The 24,262-nt window shown below is 40.9% G+C and overlaps 1 protein-coding gene across 5 annotated transcripts in view; it reads right to left on the bottom strand.

The window, feature by feature from the left end:
- GEX2 (gamete expressed 2) overlaps positions 1-24,262 on the bottom strand; it is a 58,318-nt gene that overhangs the window by 29,144 nt on the left and 4,912 nt on the right. For 4 of the 5 annotated variants that reach the window (XM_088900028.1, XM_010261186.3, XM_010261184.3 and 1 more), the window contains exons 4-8: positions 22,043-22,369; positions 7,902-8,108; positions 7,716-7,810; positions 7,489-7,630; positions 6,167-6,475 (exon numbers count right to left, since the gene is read on the bottom strand). In XM_088900028.1, the coding sequence (XP_088756154.1) occupies positions 6,167-6,475; positions 7,489-7,630; positions 7,716-7,810; positions 7,902-8,108; positions 22,043-22,369 (1,080 nt within the window). The remainder of the gene's footprint in view (positions 1-6,166; positions 6,476-7,488; positions 7,631-7,715; positions 7,811-7,901; positions 8,109-22,042; positions 22,370-24,262) is intronic. The other variant, XM_019198030.2, reaches the window with a different exon arrangement.

The raw sequence follows: 24,262 nt of genomic DNA, 5'->3' as shown, positions 1-24,262 counted from the left end.
TCTTACACTTCCTAATGTTCTTCATATTCCAAAATTTCCCATGAATTTGTTCTCAGTTAGTAGTGTTACTAATTCCTTAAACTGTTATGTGACATTTTTTCCTTCTTATTGTGTGATTCAGGATCTGGCCTCGGGGAGGACGATTGGTAGGGGACGTATGGTTGATGGACTCTACATGCTGGAGAATACGGCTGGTCTTCATGTTATAGAGTTTACGAGTCAGTTCAGAAAGAGTAAAAGTGTATTTATGGCATTGTCGTCTTGGTCATTTGTCTTTTTAGTCCTTGAAAGTTGTATTCCCAGAACTGTGTAAGTCAATGTTTGTTTCTGATTTCTCTTGTCAAACGTGTCAGTTAAGCAAGCATTGTAGAACTCATTTTCTTCAGAAAAATAGTAAATCTGAGTTTCCTTTTCACATTGTTCATTCTGATGTATGGGGCCCTATTACTTTACCTTCTGAGAGTGGCTATAGGTACTTCATTACCTTCATTGATGATTATTCTAGATATGCTTGGGTATATCCAATGCGAACCCGAGAGGAAGTACCAAAAATTATCCAAGACTTTCAGCGGATGGTCTTCACCCAATTTCAGACTGAGATACAAATTTTCGAGTCAAACAATGCAAAAGAGTTTTTTCATAGTGATCTCACGGAGTTCTTTGCTTCACATGACTCACTTCATCATAGCTCTTGTGCCCGCACACCACAACAAAATGGTGTGGCTAAATGGAAGAACCGACACCTCCTTGAAGTGGCTCGGGGTTTACTACTTCATATGAATGTCCCCAAACGATTTTGATTTGAGGTTGTCCTTTGTTCAACATACCTCATTAACCGAATGTCCTCTCGTTGGTTAGAGTACAAAGCCCTGCATCAGCTTCTCTTCCCTAAGACCCCTCTTCTTTCTATCCTTCCTTGTGTATTTGGTTGTCGGTGCTTTGTCCAAAATCTGTCTCCCACCCGTGGGAACTTGGATTCTCGTGCTATCCCGTGCATATTTCTTGGTTACTCTTTCACTCAAAAGGGGTATCGTTGCTTTGATCCTGTTTCTCGGAAATTCTATGTCTCCATGGATGTTACTTTCTTTGAAGATGAGCCTTTTTTTCCTGTTTCTCCTCAGGGGGAGTATAGGCATGAGGAGAAACCGGTTCAGTTTCCTTCTCTTCCTAATCCTTCGCCATTGGTTCAGCCTCCTTCTCTTCCCGATCCTCCACCTTTCCGTGTCTTTTCTCGTCGTCGCAAAGGCCAACCAAATTCAAGAGCTGTGGAGAATCCAGAAGCTGTACCTCAAGTGTCATCAAACTCATTGGGGGCACCTCAAGTGCCAACCACTCAGGTAACTTGACTCCCAATGATGTTCCTGACTCCTCTGTTGCTAATGATCTTGACCTTCCTATTGCCCACAGGAAAGGTGTTAGGTTGTGCACCACTAAACATCCCATTTCCAACTTTGTTTCCTATGAGAACATTTCACCCTCATTTCGTGCCTTCCTTACCTCCATTGACAGTGTCCCTATTCCCAAGAATGTGGCAGAAGTTCTTTTAGTACCAGAATGGACAAATGCCATGAAGGAAGAAATTAATGCCCTTCATAAAAATGGCACGTGGAAACTTGTTGATCTTCCTAAGGGAAAGGATCCAGTTGGATGTAAATGGGTGTTCACGGTCAAGCATGGGGCTGATGGAACCGTGGAGAGGTATAAAACTCGTTTAGTGGCAAAGGGGTTTACTCAAGTATATGGACTTGATTATGCAGAAACTTTTGCCCCTGTTGTCAAGATGAACTCTGTTAGAGTTTTTTTCTCTCTTGATGCTAATCTGAATTGGGATCTACATCAGCTTGACATCAAGAATGCTTTCTTGAATGGTGACCTTGAAAAGGAAGTTTATATGGTTCAACCCCCCGGTTTTCTGGCTCAAGGCAATGAACAAAAAGTGTGCAATTTAAAGAAGTCTTTATATGGGCTGAAGCAATCACCAAGAGCTTGGTTCAACAGATTCCATGCTGCGGTTCAGCAAAAGGGATACAAGCAATGTCAATCAGATCACACACTGTTTGTGAAAAGGGGAGAAGGTAAAATGGCTGCCTTAATAGTATATGTGGATGACATAATTGTTACTGGTGATTGGAATGATGAAATTCAAAGTTTGAAGGGTTTCCTTGCCACTCAGTTTGAAGTGAAAGATCTAGGACCTGCCAAATACTTCCTTGGAATTGAAGTTGCTCAATCAAAAAAATGTATATTTATCTCCCAAAGGAAATATGTCCTAGATTTGCTTCAGGACACTGGAAAGATGGGGGTTAAGCCAGCTGACTCTCCCATTGACCCCAACCATAAATTAAGTGATAGCCAGGGTGAACCTCTTAAAGATGTGAAACAATTTCAGAGGCTTGTAGGGAGATTGTTATATCTCTCTATGACCCGTCCAGACATCGCTTATGTTGTTGGTGTCCTCAGTCAGTTCATGCATGCACCTAGGTCTACTCATCTTGAAGTAGCATAGAGGATACTACAATATCTTAAGAAGTTTCCTGGTGCTGGCTTGTTATTTCAAAGGCACGGGCATTTGAGAGTTGAAGTTTATACAGATGCGGATTGGGTTGGATCTCAAAGTGACAGAAAGTCTACTAGTGGTTACTGCACATTTGTAGGAGGGAACCTTGTTACTTGGAGGAGTAAAAAGAAAACCGTGGTGGCTAGATCCAGTGCTGAAGCCGAATACCGTGCAATGGCCCACGGAGTAGCTGAAGGTATGTGGATAAAGATTTTGTTGAGTGAGTTGGGTTTCCCAGTGGATAAACCCATAACTCTATTCTGTGATAACAAAGCAGCTATAAGTATTGCTGCTAACCCGGTACTACATGACAGAACAAAGCACATCGAAGTTGACAAGCATTTTATCAGAGAGAAAGTCATCACAGGTGAAGTATGTACTCCCTATTTCAGCTCTGAAAACCAACTGGCAGGCATCTTCACAAAAGGGCTAAACTATTCTAGACATCATGATCTCTGTGACAAGTTGGGCATGATTGATATCTATGGCCCAACATGAGGGGGAGTGTTGACAGATGTTGTACACAAGTTTAGTACCGCAGGGGTATTTCTGTAATTTTTCCATACCTTATGTTGTACAACCAGTATAGTATAAATAACAACTGCTTCACTCGCTTGATGCATTCTTTTGAGGCATTCAGTCCTCTCGCCTATCCTCTCTTCTCTTCTCTCTTCCTCTCTTCCTCCTCTCTTCTCTTGCTCAACATTTTCCTCCCTTTTTTCATTTTTCCTATTATATTTCTTCATCTTTTCCTTCCCCTCATTAAGATCTTCCCCTTTCAAGCCCCCATCTCCCATCTGAAGCAACTCTATCCCTTTACCCTCTTTTACACCTTCAGTCCCTGCATCCTTCGGGGCCCCCTTCTTTCCTGAACTCACTTCCACATAACCCTCTCTAATTCTGCATTCCTCAAAATCTGAACAAATCCATCCCCAAATTATTTCTATCTCCTCCTCCCTACCTTCTCTCCCATCACAATCAGCCTTTTCTTTGTTTTTCTTTCCAGGATCTACCTTTCCACCCTCTAGCTTATCACTATCTCCTTCTCGAGCAGACGTTGGGGTATTTGCAAAAGGCTCAACACACAGGTCAATACCAAAAACCGAAGGGACACACATACCTGGCTGAAAACAACCCAAGGCAGGGCTAAAAAGGCCTTTGGAATGGGACTTCACAGCTGAAGCCATGGATTTCCCCCTAGTCAGACATTGCGGTGAAGTAGTTTGGGTTAAATTAGCAGCCTCTTCCGGTCCCGTTCAAAGCAGACCCTGCCTCTGTATCTCCCTTCCTGGTCTACTTTCACATAACCCAGGGGAGTCCTGTCTCTCTGTGCCAAACCCCATACTGTACTACTCTCTTTGATTTTCTCCCTCGATTAAGGAGGGTGTAGCTGGCACAACATCAATAGCCAACGTTTCAACCTTCCTACCTGTCTCGATCTCACCCCCAACAGTTGAATCTCCCTCTAGGAACAGAATCTCCGTATTGAAACTGCTTTCCTCCAGGAAATCCCCTTTAACCTGCAACTCAACACTACCTATACTATCTGCGTCCTTCGTGTTTGAATCTTCACTGTATTCCTCGTTTGACCAGTCCCCATCTTCTAAGAAAGTCAGATCCTTCCTTTTTGCGCACCTAGGATTTCGTCTTTCAGGCGAAATATTCCTTTGTTTATTCACAGGAATCCATTGTAGCGAGCTTTGTCCAGTCGATTTCGTTCCTGAGCGGCAACCAGTAGAAGGTCGCGACTCGCGAGGAGGACGATGATAGACACATCGTCCCGTCTAGAAGAGCCCCCCCTGTTCGACCACGTGAGTTTTAAGTGACTCACGTGGTCCCCCTAACTCTTTTTCAAACGGGCTGTCCTAGGCTAGGCCCCTTTTAAGCCTTTGATTGTCGACCCAAACATCTTAATGGGCTTTTGCTGATTACCTGGCCCATAAATAACAACTTGCGATGGCACGTGACTTTTTGGAGAGTCACACGCTTTCAATCCTTCGTCCGGTTCAGAGTCACTAGACCTGGGTTCGGTTCTTCCCTGAACCGACACCTTCTCCTTGTTTAAAACTTCAATATTGGCCTGTGCAAAAGTCTGACCTCCCTGCAGACTGTTTTCTTCTTCTCTCCAAAAGGTGTTTTTCTATTTTAGTGCAAGTGATATTCTTGTTTGAACCAGCCAATCCCTTACTTCCACGCAGCTCTTCTTCTTCAATCTTCTCATCTCCCTCCCTGCGAGCCTCTTTTCAGAGCAGAGATTCAACGGATGAAGCCAACCAAACTGCATAGAACTGCCCTTCCACTCTCACCTCTATCTTCTGTGGTATCTCCTCTGGCTTTACTCCATTTAGTAGAATAGCAGCCGAGTAGAGGTCTCTCCAGAATACTCCACCAAGTGATCCTCCACACATCAATGCAATGGCTTCAGCAGTTTCTTGCTTCCACAGATGAGAAGGCAGGCCTAGCATTCGCACCAACACCCCATCTTCAACAAAGAAGCCTCTGGCATTTGACCCTGGACACCATCTTGAGATTGTAAAATTCCCAAGTTTAGCTTGAATGTTTAAGGCCTCACCTTCTACTTTGTTCTCAAGCAAATCCAGCAGTGCCTTTCCTTTTCCAAAGGGAGTTAAAGATGAACATTTTCTGCAACTTCAATCTTGTTGTTAACAACTCTGCAACTTTCCTCCAGTCTTCAACATAGGTTGATGTTTTTACTATCAGTTTGTTTCCCCAGTCTTCTCCCTTTAGATTTGCTCCCAATATGTGTTTTCCTGCCCCAGTTGTCACTATTAGAGCCCCTTGCTTGTTATCCTCAACCTGGTTACTAGTACTATTTGACTTCCCTTTACTGTTGAGTTTTCTTCTCTTTTAGCACCCAACCATTGCAGCAGTTCACTTAATACCCCAAGAACTTCCTTCCAACCCTGACCTTTCCTTCCCTCTGGGAAGAAAACAGTTTGCTTCCTACCCTTGCCAAAGTATTCCGTCATGGTTATGAAAGACCCTTTAGAGTTTCTCTTGCACTCTACTACATATCTTCTTCCTGCTTCTGAAAGAAACTCCTTACAGCTGATGTGTTTACCCTTGTTACTTGCACCTTCCAAAAATTCCTTAAACCCTTCAATCACCCCCATACCTTCTACCAGCACCATCCCTCTCCTTTCTTCCCTAGTGTCAGTTCTTCGAAAAGAAGCTCCTTAGCTTCAATCTTCAATGTTTTTCTCCAGCGGCCTATCTCCACGAATCCTCCCATTGCTGCTTGATGGAGCACAATTGCAAGAAAGGATTCTTTAGATGCGTTAAGTGTATAGAAATATTCCTAATTGCCTTTTTCTTTCTGATAGACAATGAATTTCAGGAAATACTAATTTCTGGATAGAAGTTTTGAACCCAAATCTTTTATATCAACACCCATAGATTTCAAGGCATAGACAAACCAGTATCTCCCATCCTAGCAATGATCTTAAGTATATACCAATGCCATTGAAAGAAGAAAAAAATCAAAATCATCTGATATATGTGCCACCATGTCATAATACAAATTTCATGCCCCATAACATTATTATAAGGGAGTGCTACATAATACAGAAGATAGCTACTGTAACTTACTGCTATACACGTAAGCCCCAAAGGGACAAGGATACAAATACTTTCCCTCAAATGAAACGCAAATCTCATAGGTTCCAACATCCTTAGCTAGATAGTAACTAACGTATGATCCATCCTTGTTATCAGAAAACATCCAACTGAGGGATTCAGAATTGTTAATGGAAGCAATCACAAGGCTCAGCTTCGATTGTTGCGAAAGCACAGGATTAGAAAATGAATCCATGAGTTGAACCACTACTTCATTTTTAATGAGATTTTGTACATTGGGTGAAAACTTAACAACGCGTGAAAGTGTTATATCAACCTCACCTGCAGACATGCACAAAACAATCATCAGAAAAGAAGAGTTAGAAGAATCATTACATGCAGCGATCATTACTAAATTAGAAGTTGACCGTGGATCTGAAAAATTGGTCTTGAAGCTGAATGATATTCCCTTAACAATTTGTCACACACGAGGGCTGAATGGTGTACCCATATACAAGAGTAGATTGGTAAAACTTTCCTAATGAGAGACTGGTTAGGGGAACTAGGGAAAGGTAGGAAAAAGAAAGGTTGGACTAATTAGGACTGTGAACAGTGAGAAGAAAATAGGCAGAACTAAGTTTAGAATCTGTCCAAATGTAAATGGCCAAGTGGATGTTTTAAGTGTTTTCTCTTGAAGTTCTCTAGGGTTCTTAGGTGGAGCAATTTTAGCATTGCCCCAAGTTAAAACAGCAATTAAGTAAAAAAAAAAAAAAAAAAAAAAACTAGAGAGAAGGACTCTGCTGATGCAGGATCTTATTCAGTTAAAATCAGAATTCTTTTCAACAAACAAGAGAACTAGCAAAAAAACACCGACTGCAGTTTCAAAGATCAATAGAAAATTGAAGAGAGAATGACAAAAACCGAGAATCATCCTTAATCTCTAGGAATAACTAATGAAGAAGACAAAATAACAAGTGACAAGAAATTTGAAGTAAAAACTGAAGATACATTTGCATAGAATCAGTAAGAATAGAAAGTAACTTGTTGCCCAAAATTAAAAGAGAACAAGAACTTGGCTCGTAAACTTTGCAAAAACAATAAAAATTCTTATCCGCTTGTTCTTTAAATGAAAATGCAAAAGGAATCATATTATTGACCTTCAACCAAAAAACATCAACTGTTCTCTCATGGTTATTAGTGAAGAAAGAATTCAGGGATATCCCTCAGTCTATTTCTCATGGGAAGCATGCTTTCTCTATAGAAGTGACGTTTTTTTGTACATCCTGATCAATCCTTTTCTGATGAATACAAATTTAAAAGAGAATATCAACAAAAGAAACATATGAATGGGATACCTGCTTTTACTTCCATTAAAAAAGAATGACCACCATTGAGTGGGATATTCCCACAGAACACTTGAATCTCATAGGTCCCAGATCTTTCAGGAGTATAAATGACATCAAAGATGCTAGTCTGAAATTTTACACTTACAGTAGACTGACTTCAAATAGAACTGTTGTCAGTACACCAAAAAGTGCTACACAAACAAATACACACATAATCATATAAATTTGTTTCTTACATTATTATTATTTGGCTCAAGAAACAGTGCAGGATTACTTGCTATAACATTTTCAGCACCATAGCTATATTCTCCAGTGAACATAGGCCTATCACCTGTTACATAGATGCATGCCTCTTGGTCTAAATATCAATTGAAAATATTCAATGAATTGAAACATTTAAGTAGCAGTTGAAGCTATTTTACCATCAGCAATTTGCACAGGATATATGTTAGCCAACACATCACTTGAATCAACTTTGCTCATGATTTTCACCCAAAGCGTTGCTGTATCTACTGGAGAGGGATAATGATACATATCATTCAGATAAACTGAAAAGTTTGAACTTTTCCCAGCAATAGAACCAGCTAAACCAGATCCATTGATGACGCTATTCAGTTCATCACAATAACCTATTTTCAAAAAAAAAATCAAAAGGAAAAATAATTGGGTGAAAATTTGTCAACATAAATGGTTTATTTGAGCATACATATTCATGTAAGTGCGCTATAAGGTTGAAAAAATAGAATATTAAAAAATAGAAAAAAACAAGAAGTATCTGATAAGCTCAAACAGTTCAGTCAATTAATGAAAACATGCTTTTACTAAATATATCATAGTTTAGGGACAGTAAGCCTCAACCTTATGCCAAATATTGCTATTGATAAGACTTAAATAACTCAAATCAGCTATAAAAAGTTATGTATGACAACTTATTCTAAGGGTGAACTTGTAACAAATATAGGGGAAAACTGAAAAGTAAAATAATATTTTTGAGGATTAAGTAAATGGATTGTATATGTTAAAGTGTGCCGAATAGGGGTAGTTTAGTCTTCTTATGTTTGTTAAGTAGCTTGCTTATGTGGCAGTATTATTAGAGTCACTCTGCCCCACACTTAAGTAAGGGCACTTTTGTCTTTGTAAAGATTATTAGAGTCTAATATAGATTAAGGGGGTCGACTGTATGGGTAATCCATCAGATTTCGACAGACCCTTCTTCTTCTTCTTCTCTTTCTGGTTCGGACTACTGTAGCACCAGTCGAAACATGGTATCAGAGCCATGCTCCTGACCTACTTCAGTTGGTAAAGCACCTCAGCAGTGTTCGTGACTCTTCTCCTTCGTTTCTGGTCAGTCAATGGAGAGAACTGGTTCGCCCTAAGTCAGAAACATCACAGCTCGTCTCTCTCTGCTGCGCATAACCTTCTTCAGCAAGGAAAGTGACTTCAGCAGTGAATGGTTGGTTGATATTCTCAAAGGAAGGTCGGTTATCTCTTCTTCTAGTGTTACTGATATTTCTAGGTAGAAACCCTACAAGAAGCTGTTAGTATTGATTGGAACCTAGAGAACTAGGTTCATTGTTGCCCTAGAAAGGGCTGTGTGTGCAGTAGCCAAATGGTGTAGGGCTGCTGTGAGTTGTTGAATGGTGTAGGGCTGCTGTGAGTTGTTGAGTAGTGTTAGGGCTGCTGTAAGTGGCCGAGTGGTGTAAGGTGGAATGTAGTGACCTTGCCGAGCTCTTTGTGGTTGTGTAATGCCCTCTTAAGTGTGTTAAACAAGTCTGAACTGGGTGTAGCAGATTTGATTGTGTTATGGTGCTTGTGATGCACAATTTTTTTTTATTGAGTGGTTGTAAGAGGGCCTATTTGTTATTAGTGAGTGGTAAATTGATGCTTATGTGGGTCGTAGGTGTGTGAAGTCAGCAGTAGTGTGAATAAGAACAAGTGTGTGCTCCCACTGTTGTGTTTAGGGGCTGCAATAGGTGCTGAAGTATCAAACTGTGAACAACATCAATCAGCTTGTAGCTGAGAAGTAAGGTTAGAGGCAACTGTGAAAGAGTACAATGGCAGCAATAGGAGATGGGTACAATGATCAGAAACCTAGTGTGGTTATTTCCCCCAACTACCTAGGGGTACAAATGACCTCAATAAAGCTGAATGGGGAGAACTATGTTCCATGGGCTAAATCAGTGGAAGTTTTTCTCAAGGCAAAGAAGAAAGTAAAGCATGTAAGAGATGAGAAGCCACCGGTTGACTCTCCAGGGTTTGATGATTGGGAACAAGAAGATGCTCAAATCATGACTTGGCTGTGGAATAGTATGGAGCCCAAAATTAGTGTCAACTTCATGTTCCTTGATACGGCTAAGGATATATGGGAGCATGCTAAGAAACTATATTCTGGACAAGATAACACAACAAGAGTATATCAGCTTTATCAGGAGTACTTTGATGTACAACAAGGAACCAAAACACTAGAAGAGTACTATGCCTACATGAAGAATATAAGGAATGAACTCAATGTCTATCATCCCCTCACTCCAGATATTAAAGTTCAGCAACAACAAAGGGAACAACTAGATGTTACAAGATTTTTAGTGGGGCTGAAGTCGGAATATGAACCAGTTAGAGCCCAAATACTGGGGGGCTCTACTCTTCCTACACTTGAGGAAGTATTCTCAAGGCTTCGTAGAATTTCTTTGGGATAGACTGAGAACCCCACACAGTCTGATAGATCAGCACTTGTGACAACTAGAGGAGGTGGACATAGTACAAGAGGGGGTGGTCATGCTCCTAGAGGAGGCCGTGGCAATTCCATGATTGGTCGGGGTGGCCGTGACTCAGGGGGAGGCCGTGGCAGAGGAAAAAATAACTCTACAAGGAAGTGTACTCATTGTGGTAGGGAAGGACACACAGTGAATTTCTGTTATGACCTACATGGCCCTCCCTCTAAATGGGCTAATCATGCTGTAGCAAGCGAGGTTGATATCAGTGACAGTAAACTGGCAAGCCGAACTCCTCCCACATCTACATCTACTTCTCGGAGGGAGATGGTGAGTGTACCGCGTGATGAGTATGAACGGTTCCTTCAAACTACTTCACAACATACCACTGCCACACTTGCCCAATCAGGTATTGCTTGCATGTCATCTAAAACTCCTTCCTGGATTATTGACTCTGGAGCCTCAGATCTTATGACCGGGACTCCAGGTGTGTTCTCATCTCTTTCTGAAACATCCACATCACAAACTGTTACACTTGCCAATGGGTCCTCATCTCCCATCTGTGGTGTTGGTAATATTGACATGGCTTCTGTCCCCTTATCTTCTGTTTTATATGTACCTAAGTTTCCATTCAATCTTATGTCTGTTAGTAAAATAACCAAAGCTCTTAATTGTTTTGTTACCTTCTTTCCTTCCACTTGTGTTTTTCAGGATCTCAAGACGGGGAAGAAGATTGGTGGGGGGCATGAAACTGGTGGATTGTATTACCTTGACGGTGGTGGATCTTCAATTGCACTTCAGACTTCCCTTACTCCTCTACAATGGCATTGCCGACTGGGACATCCATCTCTCAAGGTTCTCAAGATGTTGGTTCCATCATTGAGTCAGTTGTCAGTTTTACAATGTGAGTCATGTCAGTTTGGTAAACACCATCGTGTGTCCTTCAGTCCAAGAGTTGAGAGTCATATGTTGAGTCATTTTTCTTTGGTTCATTCAGATGTTTGGGGTCCAATCAAAATAGAGTCTTATAGTGAGTACAAGTATTTTGTCTCCTTTATTGATGATTGTTCAAGAATGACATGGATTTACTTAATGAAAGAAAGAAGTGAATTATTTTCCATTTTTCAAAAATTCCATGCTAAAATACGCACACAATTTGGTGTTCCAATCAAAGTTCTTCGTTCAGATAATGGTTGTGAATACTTTCTTACTTCATTTCAACAATATTTAGAACAGCATGGCATTATTCATCAGACCTCATGTGCTTTCACCCCTCAACAAAATGGGGTGGCTGAACGGAAGAATCGTCAGCTTCTTGAAACTGCTCGGCCTATGCTTCACCACATGAATGTTCCTAAACGGTTTTGGAGTGATGCTGTACTCACTGCATGTTTTCTCATTAATCGGATGCCCTCTTTTATTCTTCATGGTCGGTCCCCCTTCTCTATCTTGTTTCCCACTTTGTCCACAAGCTAGATGCACGCTCAATTAAATGTGTCTTCCTTGGCTACTCTCGGACTCAAAAAGGGTACAAGTGTTATAATCCCATTACCCGAAAGTGCTATGTCTGCCCTGATGTCACCTTTTTTGAGTCTCTACCCTTCTCCAGTCATGAAGCACCCTTGTCTTCACCCTTACCTCCTCTTCCTCTTCCTATCAGTGATCCAGTTCCAGGGCCTGTTGTTGGAGTAGACTCATCACCTCATCCAATGCAGGTCACCACTGAACGACCACCGATCCGACAAGTGTATACACGTCGAACGACACCTGCCCCTCCTCCGGCTTCTACCTTGTAGAGAAGATGGGCCGAATGGCCCATAGGTTGTTTATTCTTTCTTGTTATTTATGTTTCTTTTCTGTAATGGGCCTTATTCTGGGCCCGTCCTGTCTATATTAAGTTCTTTGTAAATTCTTGCCCACCTAAGGGCCTCCTTGTAATTATTCAAATATATCTTAATAAAAGAATGTTAGGGTGCTGAGAGAGAGTAGGTTCGAAACTCTCATTCTCAGACCCTCATTGCTGAACTCTCAAGCTCTCCTCTCTTCAGTTTTCTTCATGGTATCAGAGCATATTTGAACCTGAATATCATAGGGCTAGAAGCTTAGTCACATACTGCCTGATTCTTGGAGGTCAATGGACGAGCCCAAGACTAGAATCTCTTGAGGAAGGGGTTCGGTGGCCAAGAAGAATCAGAGGAAAAAAAAAAGGGAAGGAGAAGGGGAACAGCTCGGTTCTGTTTTTGAAGCTCGACTGTGTTTGGACTGTTGAAGCTCGAACTGTAAGTTGTGCTCAGTTTTCTGCTCTGAAGTTCGACTGTGTTTGGACTATTGAAGCTCGACTGTGTTTGGACTGTTGAAGCTCGAACTGTAAGTTGTGCTCAGTTTTCTGCTCTGAAGTTCGACTGTGTTTGGACTATTGAAGCTCGACTGTGTTTGGACTGGTTGTTCTGTTTTTGAAGCTCGACTGTGTTTGGACTGTTGAAGCTCGAACTGTAAGTTGTGCTCAGTTTCTGGTTGTTCTGTATTATCTTCGACTGTGTTTGGACTGTTGAAGTGTCCGAAAACCCTAGCTGTTCTGTACTACCTTCGACTGCATTAAATCTGGTTTAACCCAGAAATTTCTGGAATGTTTTTTCTCTTCTTCTTGGACTGTTAAAACCTGCCGAAACATCCTTGTAACAAGGCTGTGTATTGTTACTCATATTTTGGTTGTTTTAAGGGGCTGTACGAACTGTTTTTGGGGTCTTTTCTCTTCCTTGACAGTGGGGCTGTCTCTATTGCCCACACTGTGTTTGTGAAAAGGCCTGTTCAGCAATACCGATTGGTATTTACTCTTCTTGGCTGAGTGCACAACTTTGAAAAGGTACTTCGGCTGATTGCACAGTGCCTAGGAGTTTCTGATTACTTCTTGAAGGCTGAACTCAGTATATTGTCTTCTTGTGGTCGGCTGAACTCTGTTTAGAGTGTTTACATGATGTACTCCTCAGAGTTTGAAAACAAAAGTGGTGCCGAATATGGACTGGTTCAGGGAACTCCAAATGATTCCTTATTGACTGTGACCACAATTAAACTAGATGGAACTAATTATCTGGCATGGTCACAATCAGTAAAGATTCATGTTTGTAGTAGAGGAAAGTGGGGATTCATTTCCGGGAGTAAGAAGGCTCCCCCAGAAGATGATCCATCCTACGAGAAGTGGATGCAAGAAAATTACACTGTCATTGGGTGGCTTGTGAACTCAATGCAGCCGCAAATCAGCCAACACTACCTATGGATGAATTCAGCAAAAGAAATTTGGGACAGTGTTGCGGAAACCTATTCACAAAAACTCAATGTGGCCCGGGCATATAAATTGAGAAGTGATGTAAAGAATTTAAGACAAGGGGAGAAACCTCTTGCTGTATATTTCTCAACCCTGAAGTCCTTATGGCAAGAGATTGACCTAATAGAAGTTGTACCTTGGGACACCACCAATGATGCAGAGACCTACAGAAAATTGGTTGAAAGGAACAGGGTATTTGAGTTCTTAACTGGACTAAACCCAGAATATGATATCACAAAACAGAATATTCTTTCCAAGGAGTGTGTCTCTTTGTCACAAGCTTATGCATTGGTGAGTAGTGAAGAGAGCAGAAGGGCTGTTCAGGTTCAAGGGGCTGATATGAATGATCACTTTGCCAATATGGAGATTAACACCAAAGGGAATGCTGGAACTTCTGGTGGCATAGGAAAGAAAGAAGTTATATGTGAGTACTGCAAGAAGTCAAAGCACACCAATGATAAGTGCTGGAAATTACATCCTAATCTTGTTCCCAGTCGGTTTCAGAAAAAGTATGATAGTAAAAGATCAGGAAGTGCAAATGTAGCTGCCGGGCCAGTTAGTGAAGAAATGTCTGCTTCTGCACAGTTGGCAGCCATGAGAGCAGAATATGAAAAGTTTGGGAAGATGATCAGTCAGCTGAGTGATGTGACATCTTCTTCCAACCCTTCAGGCAATTCTTCTGCTGCTTCAGCATTTGCTCATTCAGGTATAAGGGCTTCTGCCAATCATGCTACCACTTCAGGTAATCTCAAGATCCCTTGGATTATTGACTCAGGTGCTTCTGACCATATGACTAATCTTTCTATGCTATTTGTTTCATATGACTTGCTCCCTGGACGTGATAAAATCACTTTAGCTGATGGTTCACTTGCCCCTATCTCTGGTAAGGGAACCATCAAGGCTACGGATTCCTTGTTCCTACCTTCTGCCCTTCATGTACCTAAACTAAATACAAATTTGTTGTTTGTAAGCAGTTTAACCAAATCACTAAACTGTTGTGTAACCTTCTTTCCTTCCGACTGTGTTTTTCAAGATCTGGAGTCTCAGAAGGTGATTGGGAGTAGCCATGAGGCAAACGGAATATACCTGCTTGATACCCCGGAACAATGCACTGATCATCTTGGGAATGCTGCTCTTGGATCTGTTTCTTCAGAGTCTGTTAGTCGGATTATGTTGTGTCATCATCGTTTTGGTCATCTGTCTTTTTCTGCCTTGAGTCATCTTTTCCCTGAACTGTTTAAGGGAATTAGTTTGTCTAGTCTTCATTGTGAGTCTTGTGAATTGTCAAAGCATTGTAGAAACAATTATCCTTTGAGTAATAAAAGATCTTTTCCTTTTAATATTGTGCACTCTGATGTGTGGGGGCCTTACCACTTACCTTCCATGGGTGGCTATAGATATTTTATCCTGTTTATTGATGATTTTTCTCGGTTCACTTGGATATTCCTGATGAAATCCCGTGATGAAGTTCCAAGACTTGTAAGACAATTCCATTAATTTGTTTTAACCCAATTTGATACCAGGATTAAAATCTTCAGATCTGACAATGCAAAAGAATACTTTGAGAAAAACCTATCCTGCTATCTCTCTGACATGGGGGTTATTCATCAAAGCTCATGTGCTAGGACCCCAGAACAGAATGGGGTTGCTGAGAGGAAAAATAGGCATATTGTTGAAGTTGCAAGAAGTATCTTATTTGCCTCACATGTTCCTACCAGGTTTTGGGGTGATGCTGTTCTTACTGCTACCTATCTTATAAACCGTATGCCATCCAGGGTTTTGGGGTTTAAGTCTCCCTTCAATCTTCTTCATCCAGACAAGGACCTTTTTCCTGTCCCTATTCGTGTCTTTGGCTGCACCTGTTATGTACATGTTCCAAGTGTCCAAAGGCATAAATTCGAACCCAAAGCTCAAAAGTGTATCTTCCTTGGTTATTCCCCCACACAGAAGGGTTATTGTTGTTTTGATCCAAAGTCTGGCAATCGGTATGTCTCAATGGATGTCACCTTTGATGAGCTTTCCCCCTTTTATGGTTCCTCTCCAGAAGGACATTGTCCACAGGGGGAGGATTTGTCACAAGTGTTTGCTCTTGCTCTTCCTGTCCCTGTTGAGTCTCTTGATGTGTCTGCTTCTCCTTCAAATGCATCAAGGGTGGATCAGTCGTTCCTTTCCCCTTGTCCTAGTACTCTACCTCCTCATCCTATCCTCAATCCCAAGGTGTATCAAAGGCAAAGATCCAGAAATGTGCAGGTTGTTTCTCCTACAACACATGGGCCTCATACACTTCCAGTCACAGAAGAGACAACAGGTACTGTTTCAGCATCTTTGGATTCATCCTTCCCTGACCTTGATATTCCCATTGCTGTTAGGAAAGGAAAACGGAAGTGCACTGCACACTGCATTTCCAAGCACCTTTCTTACAGTTTGCTTTCACCTCCATACTTTACCTATCTCTCTTCTGTTGCTTCTCATCCTATTCCCAGGTCTATGTCAGAAGCTCTTAAGATTCCAGAGTGGAGGGATGCTATGAGATCTGAAATCGATGCCCTATACAAGAATGACACATGGGAAGTGGTGGATTTGCCTGAAGGGAAGGATCCAGTCGGTTGCAAGTGGGTCTTTACTATCAAATACCAAGCTGATGGCACTATTGAAAGGTACAAGGCCAGGTTGGTTGCAAAAGGCTATACACAGACATATGGGATTGATTATTTAGAGACCTTTGCACCTGTTGCCAAGATGACATCTATGAGGGTTCTTCTATCTTTAGCTGCTCACTTTAACTGGCCCCTTTATCAATTGGATGTGAAGAATGCATTTCTGAATGGTGAATTACATGAGGAGGTTTATATGTCTCTTCCTCCAGGGATGTATGGAACTGATATGAAAGGGAAGGTATGCAGGCTGAAGAAATCTCTTTATGGACTAAAACAGTCCCCTAGAGCATGGTTTGAGAAATTTAGAACAGCACTTGTTAACTTTGGTTATGTGCAGACACAGTCCGATCATACTCCTTTTGTGAAGAGGAGTGGACCTCTGGTAGTATACCTCATTGTGTATGTAGATGATATTGTAGTGACTGGTAATGATGTTTCAGGAATTCATGATCTAAAATCTTTTCTCCATACAGAGTTTGAGATTAAAGATTTGGGGGACTTAAGATACTTTCTTGGTATAGAAGTGGCTCGATCCAAGGATGGAATTCTTATCTCCCAAAGGAAGTATGTTCTTGACTTGCTCTCCGAGACTGGAAAGATGGGTGCTAGACCAGTTGCTACTCCTATTGATATGAGTCATAAACTCTCAGCCTCAGAAGGGACATTGTTAGAAGACAAAGGAATCTTTCAGAGACTTCTTGGGAAACTTTTGTATCTATGCATGACTCGGCCAGATATTGCATATGCAGTCAGTTGCATTAGCCAATTCATGCATGCTCCCCGAGACACTCATCTGGCAGCAGCAGAGAGAATCCTATGTTATTTGAAGGGCTCCCCAGGAAAAGGTATTCTGTTTGCCAAGCATGGTCATATGAAACTTGAAGCCTACACCGATGCTGACTGGGCCGGAAACATTGATGACAGAAGATCTACTTCTGGGTATTGCAGCTTGGTGGCTGGTAATGTTGTTTCTTGGAGAAGCAAGAAACAATCGGTTGTTGCTCGGTCCTCTGCTGAAGCAGAATACAGGGCCATGGCACATGGAGTTTCTGAATTATTATGGCTAAAATCATTGATGGAAGAACTTGGAGTTGAATATGACAAGCCAATGATGTTGTACTGTGATAATCAGGCTGCCATCAACATTGCTCACAACCCAGTGCAACATGATAGAACCAAGCATATTGAAGTTGATCGACACTTCATTAGGGAAAGGATCTCTTCGGGTGAAGTGTGTCTTCCTTTCATCACATCTGAAGGACAGTTGGCAGATTTTCTCACCAAAGGCATTCCCAAGGCAAAACTTCAACATGATACCAGCAAGCTTGGCATGATTGACATCTATGCTCAGCTTGAGGGGGAGTGTAGAGAAGATGGGCCGAATGGCCCATAGGTTGTTTATTCTTTCTTGTTATTTATGTTTCTTTTCTGTAATGGGCCTTATTCTGGGCCCATCCTGTCTATATTAAGTTCTTTGTAAATTCTTGCCCACCTAAGGGCCTCCTTGTAATTATTCAAATATATCTTAATAAAAGAATGTTAGGGTGCTGAGAGAGAGTAGGTTCGAAACTCTCATTCTCAGATCCTCATTGCTGAACTCTCAAGCTCTCCTCTCTTCAGTTTTCTTCATACCTCATCTGCGGATCCTCTCATGGCTCCTATTGCTGAATCTTCAGACCTTGACCTACCCATTGCCTTACAGAAAGGTAAACGCAGTTCTACCCTCCATCCCATTTCCAATTTTGTTTCATTATCTCGTCTTTCTACCTCACATCGCCAGTTTGTTTCACTTTTGTCCTCTATTTCCATACCTAACAATGTTCAAGAAGCTCTTAGTTCACCTGGATGGCGGCGGGCAATGGAGGAGGAACTTTCTGCTCTTCAACATACTCAAACGTGGGAACTTATTACTCTCCCACCTGGTAAGCATGCTGTGGGCTGTAAATGGGTGTATACTGTGAAATACTTGCCAGATGGTAGTGTGGAGCGTCTGAAGGCCAGACTTGTTGCTAAAGGTTACTCACAGTTGTATGGAGTGGACTACATGGAGACATTCTCTCCGGTGGCTAAAATTGGTTTTGTTCGTGTACTAATTTCCTTGGCAGTTATGTATGATTGGCCTCTCTTTCAACTTGACATAAAGAATGCCTTCCTCCATGGTGATCTGGTGGAGGAGGTATATATGGAGCAACCACCTGGGTTTGTTGCTCAGGGGGAGGTTGGTAAGGTGTGCAAACTGAAGAAGGTAATTTATGGGTTGAAGCAATCTCCACGTGCTTGGTTTGGGAAGTTCAGCGAAGTGGTGAAGAGTTTTGGAATGAAGCAATGCCAGGTTGATCACTCAGTGTTCAGCTGTGACTCAGAAGCTGGGAAGATTTTATTAGTGGTCTATGTGGATGATATTGTCATCACTGGTAGTGATAAATTGGGGATTGGCAAACTAAAGGTATTTCTGCAAAATCATTTTCAAACAAAAGACCTTGGAACATTAAAGTATTTCTTGGGAATAGAAGTTGTCAGGTCAAAACAAGGTGTAAATCTGTGCCAAAGGAAATATGTCATTGATCTATTGGAAGAAACAGGACTGTTAAGTGCAAAACCGGCTGAGACCCCTATGAAACCAAATGTTAAGTTGAACAGTGATACAGGAGAAGTATTTGAATAACCTAGAAGGTATAGATGACTAGTGGGAAAGCTGAACTATCTGACTATCACGAGACCCGACATCTCCTTTGCAGTCAATGTGGTGAGCCAATTCATGCAGAACCCTCGTATACCTCACTGGGATGCAATCCTTAGAACTGTGAGGTATCTCAAAGGAGCTCTAGGCCGTGGGCTATTGTATAAACCAGGGGGAAAACTTGAAGTAGTTGGGTACACAGATGCAGACTGGGCAGGCTCAGTGAATGACAAAAGATCTACTACAGGCTATTGCACATTTCTTGGAGGAAATCTTGTAACATGGAAGAATAAAAAGCAGACGGTTGTGGCCAGAAGCAGTGCTGAAGCCGAATATAGGGCCATGGCTCACACTACCTGTGAATTAGTGTGGTTGAGGAATCTCCTACAAGAAATTGGATTTCACATGGATAAACCTATGAGATTGTACTGTGACAACCAAGCTGCACTCCATATCTCATCCAATCCTGTCTTTCATGAGAGAACAAAGCACATAGAGGTTGATTGCCACTTTGTGAGAGAGAAGGTTCTTGCTGGAGAGATAAATACAGAACATGTGGGCTCGAATGACCAGTGGGCAGATTTGTTTACAAAAGCTCTAAGCTCAGGGAAAGTGAACTATCTATGTAACAAGCTGGGATTATATGGCATATATTCTCCAGCTTGAGGGGGAGTGTTAAAGTGTGCCAAATAGGGGTAGTTTAGTCTTCTTATGTTTGTTAAGTAGCTTGCTTATGTGGTAATGTTATTAGAGTCACTCTGCCCCACACTTAAGTAAGGGCATTTTTGTCTTTGTAAAGATTATTAGAGTCTAATATAGATTAAGGGGGTCGACTGTATGGATAATCCATCAGATTTCGACAGACCCTTCTTCTTCTTCTTCTCTTCTTCTTCTTCTTCTTCTCTTTCTAGTTCGGACTACTGTAGCACTAGTCGAAACAGTATATTTGTGGCTAGAAGCAGATATACGGAAGGTGGACGAGTGTTTGTCTAAGGATATTTAGTGCTAAAATTTCTGCACATTTGTGCAGAAATTTCTAAAAGAGAATATTTAATATCTTGAGATTGGAATAGAACTTCTTCATGCTGCTTTAAAGGAATGCTTAGGATAGTGAGCTTACTAAGAAGATTTAATTAGGAAAGGTTCTGTGATGGTTTGGCATAACAAGATGAGAGTTTTCAAGATTAGGAACATATTTTTTGTAATAAAATAAAATTTATTGAGAAAAGAAAGAAGAAGATACAAGGTAACAAGCAGTCACCCGATAGAGGAAATAAAAAACAATGCCACCCTAATTAAACCAAAGATTAAAATGAAGATCCAAAATCCATGCTCAAACTCCCCTATCATCACTGACAGAACAAAGAAAAGATCCCCTAACTGTCAAAAGTTTCTCAAGATTAGAAACTTTTGACAACTAGGGTTTTAGTGGAGTTTTTGAAAATAATTTTAATAAGATGAAAAGGAAACTAAAATATGGAGTATGGATGAACCAAACATGGTTTTCACCAAGATCAAGTACTGATGATTTAAAGAGAGAAATCTCTCTTAGAGAAATGTGCAAGTTGAAAGTTGAAAAGAATTGAGGGAAGAATTAATAGGAATAATTACGTCATATATTTGATGTTAAATAATAGCTGTTGATTATTTCTTGTCTTTGATGGATGTTGGTGGATTAACTCAGAAAACTTGAAAGAGAAGACAGAGAAAGAAGAAAAACTTAGGTATCATTTATAGGGTTCCTAGAGTCACTCTAGGACTTAGGGAATTACTCACTAAGTCACACAAGCAGAAAATAATCTCCAAATTCACCACGTTTTTGGATCCAAACACAAAGCATATGGACTATAGTGGTGGCCAATCCTACAAAAAACTAGGAAAATTGAAATTTTAGAATTGCCACTATCATAAGATAATTCAATGACTCCTAGACTACCTAACTAATTGCCATGAAAAACACAACTAAGTTGTGCTATAAAATCAAACTTGAAGACCAAACTACACAGAAAACATGTAAAATGACCAAAACAAGGAAGTGACATTATTATACAGTAAAGATGCTACCAAACATCTCTAAAGAGACATACAATGGTAAATGATATGACTATCCCTCCTAAGACCATAGATAGCCAACTATTCTAAGAGAGAGAGAGAGAGGGAGAGAGAGAGAGAGAGGGAGAGAAAGAGAGAGAGAGAGATTTTCTCTTGAATGGGCTGGCAAACTAATAAAGTAGTTGATTTGGGACTATCATTTGTATTCTTCAAATAATTTTCTTGATTCTCGTGTTATTGCTCAACCTAAAGAGGATACTAGTTATTGTCCAAGTAAGATAATTGGCGGTTCAGGATGTCTAAAGTTAGCAAGTAGAAACTCAGAGACTTCAAACAAGACTACTAGAACCTCAACGATTATGTTAACCATAGGAAATTGCAAGGTTAGCCCTAATATGCACATTGAGTGGATACAATTTCCTTGAATTTCTCAGCCCAGTAAAACCTATTTTGGTACAAGGAAGAAAGTGAAGTATCTAACTAGATGTATGAAGGCATCAAAGCTTGAATATCTACTGTATGAAAAGTGAGAATAGATGTATCATGAGGCATCCACAAATATAGTGTGCAATCTGGTATGGCATGATAAGATTAAACACAGTAAAATGAGCATGCACTTTATCAAATAAAAGGCTGTTGGTTTACTTTTTGTGAAGAATGAATACAAATAGCAAAGATTCCATGGAAAGTGTTGTGAAGACTATGACAAACCAGATCTTGAGCAGCCACTTTATTCAAAAAAATGCTGGAGGTTAGATCCTCATATAACAGTCCACACTGCATTGCCTGGACCATCATTTGATAATAGCCTTATTTATAAGTAACAAAGAAAGGGTCAATCAATAGGTCTCTAATCTCTGCCTCCTCTCCTATATTACAGAATCTACAAGTTAAACTGGATAATGTATTTAAGCATCAAAATAATTCATACAACCTAAACAAATGATTGTAAAGTAGTAAAGTACTCACTCCCAAAGACCCACATAAAGAAAATATATACTATAGAAAATATTGTAGAAAGAAAATACTTGAGATACTGCCAATATGGGATCATATAGTAGTAAAAAGAGAAAAAAATGAAACATAATAAGGAATGAGACCAACAATATTTTCTCAACTTTCTTTAGCAACAACAGCATACCTACAAAGACAGTGTAGTCATAGGGCATATTGGAGATGCTCTGGTTCTGCTCCATATCAAAAATTGTCAGCACAAATTCCCCTGGTTCAAGTACACTGAAAGAAAATAACTGAATGCCTGGTATCACTTCTTTAAATTGCAAATCTGCTATTGGGATAGACAAGTTTGTTCCCTTCTCTACAACTTCAGCGTCAAATTCATATAAACCCGGAACAAGATTCCCATACTGATCTTTCTGGTGTATAAATATTTCCAGCTTAGAGAATATCTGCAAGACATTTGTTCCATAATTCCATTTGGCCAAGCAGTTTGTTGTATCCAGAGATCCTATTGAGAGTCAAAGGAAATACGTGTCAATGAGGAATCATGAGCTAGACAGTTGCACTAAAAATAAATATAACAAGAAAAATATAAGGGAATCATAATGCATATAGTTTTGCGAGAAAGACAGGTATTCATCTTTCATAAGATTACATGTTAGTCAAAATAACAATGCCAGGAAAGCTACAAAATAGAGATGTAAAAAATGTTGAAGAAGAATGATCACAAGAAAGGGCCGTTTAGGAGCTGTAATGGTTTTTTAATGTCCAATAGTCACAATAAATAAGAAAAGAATAGTGAACAAGGTGATAAGGCCATTACTGGACTTCACATCCCAATTAAAAGCTCAGTGACCTAAGTCCATGATTAATGACAGAATCTAACTGTCACCATATGCTGAGTAGACCTGTTCATGGGCCGGGTAGCCCGACGGGCCATCCCGGCCCGGCCCGGCCCGACCCCCGGATGGGCTTGGGCATAGATATTAGCCCGCGGGCTTGACCTCGGGCCTAAAAGCCCAAGCCCGACTCTTTTATGGGCTGGGCTCGGGATTTGCCACAAAAGCCCGACCCGGCCAAGTGTAACCTATTCTAAACCCTAGCCAAATAACCCTTTCCTATTCCCTCTCTTCAATCTTCATCTTCTATCTTCTCTCCTCACTCTCACTCTCAAGAACTGGCGCGAACCCAAAAGGCAGCCACCATTCTTAGTCTCAGAGGCGACACACAAGCTCAGGCACCGGTCGTCTCTCTCTCCGGTAGTGAGTCTTCTCTCTCTCTCTCTCTCGGTTCTCATTCTCAGTTTCTCACTCACTGTCACATATTCTCACTTTCTCAGGAACCGGCACCACCAGTGAACTGCGACGGTGAGTTCGCACTCTCTCTCTCTCTCTCTGTGTATTCCATCTTCTCAATGTTCTCATTCTCACCAGTGAACACCGGCGCCACCAGTGAACTCCAGCGAACTCATTCTCACCAGTAAACACCCGCGCCACCAGTGAACTCCGGCGAACTCACGATGCAATCTTTAATAAAAGTGAAAAAAAAATCATTGTTAGGTCGGGCTTCGGGCTCGGGCCCAAGTTGTAGGCCTGTTGGTTGGGCTCAGGCTCAGGCTCGGGCTCGGGCCTGAAAAAATCCTGTTAATGAGGAGTAAAAGCCCGGCCTGAGCCCGGCCAATGAACATGTCTAATGTTGAGTCCCACATAAGCCAATCTTAAGAAAGTATATGAGCAACCCTAAAGCCTTCATTGACTTCTAGATGAAGAAACACAAGATTTATAGACCTAGAGAAATAACAATTTTTCCTTAATCAACAAAGTTGAAGAATCATAGTAAAATCTAATTTAGGTGGCATTTGATAACACTCCCCAAATGTCTACACCTGAAAAACTTTCTTTTCAGACATGTGACCTGTTTGTGTTTAGGTCTGATACATAAACTCTGATCAGATAAAATAGGTCTGAAATGGTGTGGCCCAGTCGCTTAACACGGTCAAACACATTTTAGAGCCTGGCCAAATCCCTAAATGCCCCTAAAACTTTTTAAAATGATCAATTTCCCCTTCTTTTAAACCCAATTGGAGTTCTTTCCCTTTCAACAATGGAAGAGAACATCATCTTCCACTATTATCGCCTGCACCGCATCTTATCCAACGAGCATTGTAGGCATTGATGGTGAAGGTGGTATTATGTGAACCACATGTTTCATTTCCCATTTGGTTTATTCTCAAACATTTCAATATTAATGTCATTACATTTTTATAATTTTCCATCCTGCCCTTTATCTCTCCTTTCCTAATTCTTCTCCAATGCCAAGTCTCCAACTCCACCCCCACTTTTTACATGTGCAATGCATGTTCCACTCAACTAGTTAAAAAAATCCTAGAAGAACAAAATGG

This window comes from Nelumbo nucifera, chromosome 3, assembly GCF_055504915.1.
Source record: "Nelumbo nucifera cultivar China Antique chromosome 3, China Antique-T2T, whole genome shotgun sequence".
NCBI lineage: Eukaryota > Viridiplantae > Streptophyta > Magnoliopsida > Proteales > Nelumbonaceae > Nelumbo > Nelumbo nucifera.
This window is presented reverse-complemented; position numbering and strand designations above follow the sequence as displayed.